Raw genomic sequence first — 5,162 nt, 5'->3', positions numbered from 1 at the left:
ACAGACAGATTATTTCACTTATAATTCACTGTATCACAATTACAGTGGGTCAGAAGTTTACATACACTAAGTTGACTGTGCCTTTAAACAGCTTGGAAAAATCCAGAAAATGATGTCATGGCTTTAGAAGCTTCTGATAAGCTAATTGACATCATTTGACTCAATTGGAGGTGTACCTGTGGATGTATTTCAAGGCCTACCTTCAAACTCAGTGCCTTTTTGCTTGACATCATGGGAAAATCAAAAGATATTAGCCAAGACCTCAGAAAAAGAATTGTAGACCTCCACAAGTCTGGTTCATCCTTGGGAGCAATTTCCAAACGCCTGAAGGTACCACGTTCATCTGTACAAACAATAGTAAGCAACTATAAATACCATGGGACCACGCAGCCGTCATACCGCTCAGGAAGGAGACGCGTTCTGTCTCCTAAAGATGAACGTACTTTGGTGTGAAAAGTGCAAATCAATCCCAGAACAACAGCAAAGGACCTTGTGAAAGTATCTATATCCACAGTAAAACGAGTCCTATATCGACATAACCTGAAAGGTCGCTCAGCAAGGAAGAAGCCACTGCTCCAAAACCGCCATAAGAAAAGCCAGACTACGGTTTGCAACTGCACATGGGGACAAAGATCGTACTTTTTGGAGAAATGTCCTCTGGTCTGATGAAACAAAAATTGAACTGTTTGGCCATAATGACCGTCGTTATGTTTAGAGGAAAAAGGGGGACGCTTGCAAGCTGAAGAACACCATCCCAACCGTGAAGCATGGGGGTGGCAGCTTCATGTTGTGGGGGTGCTTTGCTACAGGAGGGACTGGTGCACTTCACAAAATAGATGGCATCATGAGGAGGGGAAATGATGTGGATATATTGAAGCAACATCTCAAGACAACAGTCAGGAAGTTAAAGCTTGGTCGCAAATTGGTCTTCTAAATGGACAATGATCCCAATCATACTTCCAAAGTTGTGGCAAAATGGCTTAAGGACAACAAAGCCAAGGTATTGAAGAGGCCATCACAAAGCCCTAACCTCAATCCTATAGAAGATTTGTGGGCAGAACTGAAAAAGCGTGTGCGAGCAAGGAGGCCTACAAACCTGACTCAGTTACACCAGCTCTGTCAGGAAGAATGGGCCAAAATTCACCCAACTTATTGTGGGAAGCTTGTGGAAGGCTACCCAAAACGTTTGACCCAAGTTAAACAATTTAAAGGCAATGCTACCAAATACTAATTGAGTGTATGTACACTTCTGACCCATTGGAATGTGATGAAAGAAATAAAAGCTGAAATAAATATAATTCTCTCCACTATTATTCTGTATTTTAACATTCTTAAAATAAAGTGGTGATCCTAACTGACCTAAGACCGGGAATCTTTACAATAATTAAATGTCAGGAATTGTGGAAAACTGAGGTTAAATGTATTTGGCTAAGGTGTATGTAAACTTCCAACTTCAACTGTACGTGAATCCCCTGACTTGATCAGTCTAGACATGCACTGTAGGCTAAATGCCTTCTAGGAAAGAACCAGGAGCCAAACAGGCTGCTTTAGGTCTCCTCGTCCCATGGGTAGAGCTGTCTATGGGGGACGTAGTAGTCGAAGCGGTAGCCCTTGCTGCAGCTCCTGATGCCACACATATAGGGGTTGGCCCTTCCAGCCACGCCCAAGCGGCTGCGGCAGTATTTGAGCAGGCATGGGAGCCACCCCAGACGCAGGCAATAGCTGCAGACACAGGGCTGTCACAGATCCAGAGTGGAGGGGCATCGCTGCAGACCAGGGGCGTTTGCTGTTTAGGGCAGGGACTCAAATTCAATGGCCTCTATTCCTGGAGAGAGAGAGAAATTGTGACTTTGAGACTTTCGATAAAGGAATGTCTGTTGAAATGTATGGCAATGAACTCTATGGCTGTGCAGACATACATCCAAAAGCATAGGGAACCTTAGACAACACAATGGTAATGAAAGCTAGGATAGATAGAATGAAGAGGTTCCTTTCTTTAAACACCCAAACACTTACAGAGCATCTGAATGGAAGCCAAACTTACCTTTATCCAGCCAATGATTGGTGTCGCCTGTCCGGGTATAAAACCCCCCGTGTGCCTCCTTACACACGTTGTGGATGAGTGTGTTGAGGTGCCCTGCACGACTCATGTTCACCACCATGTCCATGTGGATGTGTTCCACCTCACACCTCTCCTCTGCCCTGCGGACCAAGTTGGGTTCTTCTGTAGAATCCCAACACAGAACAGCTCCATATTATAAAGAAGGACTAGTAGTGCTAGTATAATAAATTGAGCAATGGAAGTAAGCTCCACTACTTTTATGTTAGGGTTAAAACAGATTGGTGGTACATGTAAAAAAGAAAGAAAGAAAAATGTACAATTCACATAACATTGTGCAGTAGGAAACATTTGAATTTCCTACTACAATTACATTTCTACATGATGGGTTGGTAGTCCTCGACAAAGAAACATGCTCAATGAAGATACTTTATTGAAAGTCCAGGATGAGGCTTAATCTGTGTCAGGGAAACTAGCCCAACAGATGTCGGATCTTAATTTGACCCCTTTCGTCGCAGGAGGAAAATAGTCCTGCAGCAGGAGGATTTGAATATATATGAAGAAATATTTAGAATCGGCGCCAAGGGGTAACTGGAAGCGGTGTTTGTATACAATGCACACCGTACCTACTTTATACCTTATGAAGGCTATAGCACGTCTCGTATTAATTCATATCTGGATTATTATACATTTACATATTTGTATTTTTCATTCGGGATTTATTTTTTTTATCAATTGTTTTATGATTTGTTGAAGGCAAGCACTAGGCAAAATAAATGATTGGTTTCCTCAGTGCCTATGTGGTCCAATGTTTACAGCCACTGACCCCGCCACACATATGTCAGAGTCGGCATGGGTTTGAATCCGGCCCACTGCCCTTTGACTCATGGATGTCTATTTTTGACACATTAATTCCACATGGTTACACGGCTAATTCCATGTGGTTACAAGGTTAAAACCGAAACAACTCAAAGTTTAGGCATTAATTCGGATTGGTTAAGGTTAGGGCTATGGTTTGAGGAAAATAATTAAAACGACTCGCCTATGCATCATCAGTATTCTTCCTAGTATTTTCAGTGCTTGTCTAAGCAGCCCTCTGCGGCTCCAGTGACCAGCCTGAGCCTACATTTGGCCCACAAGTTAGTTGCATTTATTTAAATGTTTTCAAGAAGTAAAATGAATAGTCTGATAATTTACACATCAAAGAAAAGTATCTCAGCTCAACGAAATTGTCCATGGATAGGCTCAAATGCATAAACATCTTGACAGCTTTACGAAATGAAATATTAAACACACATTATATACAAGCTTTCAATCCACACCAAAGACCAGAACTATATTGACAAATTATACATAGACATAACTATAAAATGTCAACATTGTTTAACACGGCAACTCTACTATGGCAATTACCTGACACTTTGTACGAATGGAAACTAATATTGGTGTAGCCTACTGTTATCATTTTATTCGTTTCCTATGTATGTTATTCAAAAGTGTCTAGTATGGTCATTTCTTATCAAGACATTTGAAATGTGTAACTAAATCAAGTCAATCGGGGGGGATTGAGTTATTTGTGCCAGAAGGGCGAAGAAGGGCCGGAAGTGAATCAACAGCGATACGGAAGGCCTATATGTGCGCTCTGAAGGCAGCGGCCCTAACCGCTAGACCACCCCAGGCCACAATTGAACAAAATGTTTACCTTAGGATACACTGGACACTTGTATGTCATAGCCTAGTGTTGCCAATATCGATCTTGTGTTATTAAGCTATATAAAACAACAGTTGTTGATGTGTATGACTGCATTTTAGATACATTTTTGTACATTTGAATGTTGCAGTAATAGGACTTAGGCCTAGCGTTTGAGCGATCGAGAGAGACAATTATTTTGATAGCAAGCCCTGATCTCAAAGACTCACAAGGCGCATTCGAATTTCCTGATGCAGCAGGGAAATTCTCTGCGACAAAAGAAGGATCAAGTTAAGATCCGACATCTGTATAACATGTTATTGTGACACAATGTCTCTTATAATAACACCATTGGTACTGTTCCTCCACATCCAAAACCTGTCCCTTGTTACCTCCTATACCCTATATGGGAATGATGGCCCAGATTATGAGGGAAGGTGGTGGTTTGTTACAGCAGCTCACTTGTCTGTGGCGGGCCATGGACTCAGTGTGGATGATCTGGTGGTGATTGAGCCGTGAGATGAAGCACAGCACCTGGTATTGGTTCTGGCCACGCTCCGGCTCCCCCAGGATCAGAGCTCGCACAATCCTCACATCCTGAAAAAAAAAGAGATGAGATAAATATGAAATGTAAACCGTATACTGTATACATTCACATATTGTGATACAATATATCAGCCATACTCAACTAGCAGACCGCAGTACGGATCTTTAACCTATATCAAATCTGGTTGTTACAATGCTTGTTACTTATGTGAAAGTATCCCCTAAGATCAAACTTTGCATTGCTATTGTTCTCAGCTAAATCCATTTCAACAGAAACGTCACAAAGGTGTGGTGTAAGGGCACCTTCATGTAAAAGTGCTGCCAAAACTCCACTAGGCGTGTGGCATAAGGATAGCCCATAACTTACTACTATATCAAGTGTTATGTCTGTTATGAGGGCTGACCTGACCTGCCCTGACCTTCACTGGCACCATGAGACCTGAATCCTACCCTAGTACCCTCATCCGTCCCAATGCTCCTCTGACTTCATTTTCATCTCAATGGCTATGCCAACTGTTAAAAAACCCCAGTAGAACTCAAAGCCGAGGCAAACATTCCAGTCGACTGAGCAGACAAAAGGAAGACTAGGTTATCTGAACAAGGAACAAGTCCTTTTCTTCTCTTCGTCTACCAGGCCCGTTGGGTTGACTTCCCTCTGAGTCAACCAAGTATCATGACTCAAACAACACTCCGGTTGGTCCTTAAGGTGGAAATGCAGATAATGGGAAACTGTGGAGTGCTTGAGTTAAAAAAGACAAGAAGAAGGAGGAGGGGGGACTCTTGTTTCCCCCACTGTGATGGCAGAACATCCAGAGAAGCAGATGTATGGGGTACACAGAGTGGGGGAGGGGATGGGAGCATTCCAGT

At 42.5% G+C, this 5,162-nt stretch overlaps 1 protein-coding gene across 1 annotated transcript; it reads right to left on the bottom strand.

The window, feature by feature from the left end:
• Positions 1 to 1,547: 1,547 nt before the first annotated feature.
• Positions 1,548 to 4,729, bottom strand: LOC106603757 (out at first protein homolog). The gene is made up of 5 exons (XM_082973820.1): positions 4,700 to 4,729; positions 4,212 to 4,346; positions 4,142 to 4,151; positions 2,017 to 2,224; positions 1,548 to 1,722 (listed from the first exon to the last, which is right to left on the bottom strand). The coding sequence occupies exons 1-5, from the start codon at positions 4,727 to 4,729 to the stop codon at positions 1,548 to 1,550; spliced, it is 558 nt and encodes a 185-aa protein (XP_082829946.1).
• Between the last annotated feature and the right edge of the window lie 433 nt (positions 4,730 to 5,162).

Source organism: Salmo salar, chromosome 04 (genome assembly GCF_965601325.2).
Source record: "Salmo salar chromosome 04, fSalSal1, whole genome shotgun sequence".
In the NCBI taxonomy this organism is placed as follows: domain Eukaryota; kingdom Metazoa; phylum Chordata; class Actinopteri; order Salmoniformes; family Salmonidae; genus Salmo; species Salmo salar.
This window is presented reverse-complemented; position numbering and strand designations above follow the sequence as displayed.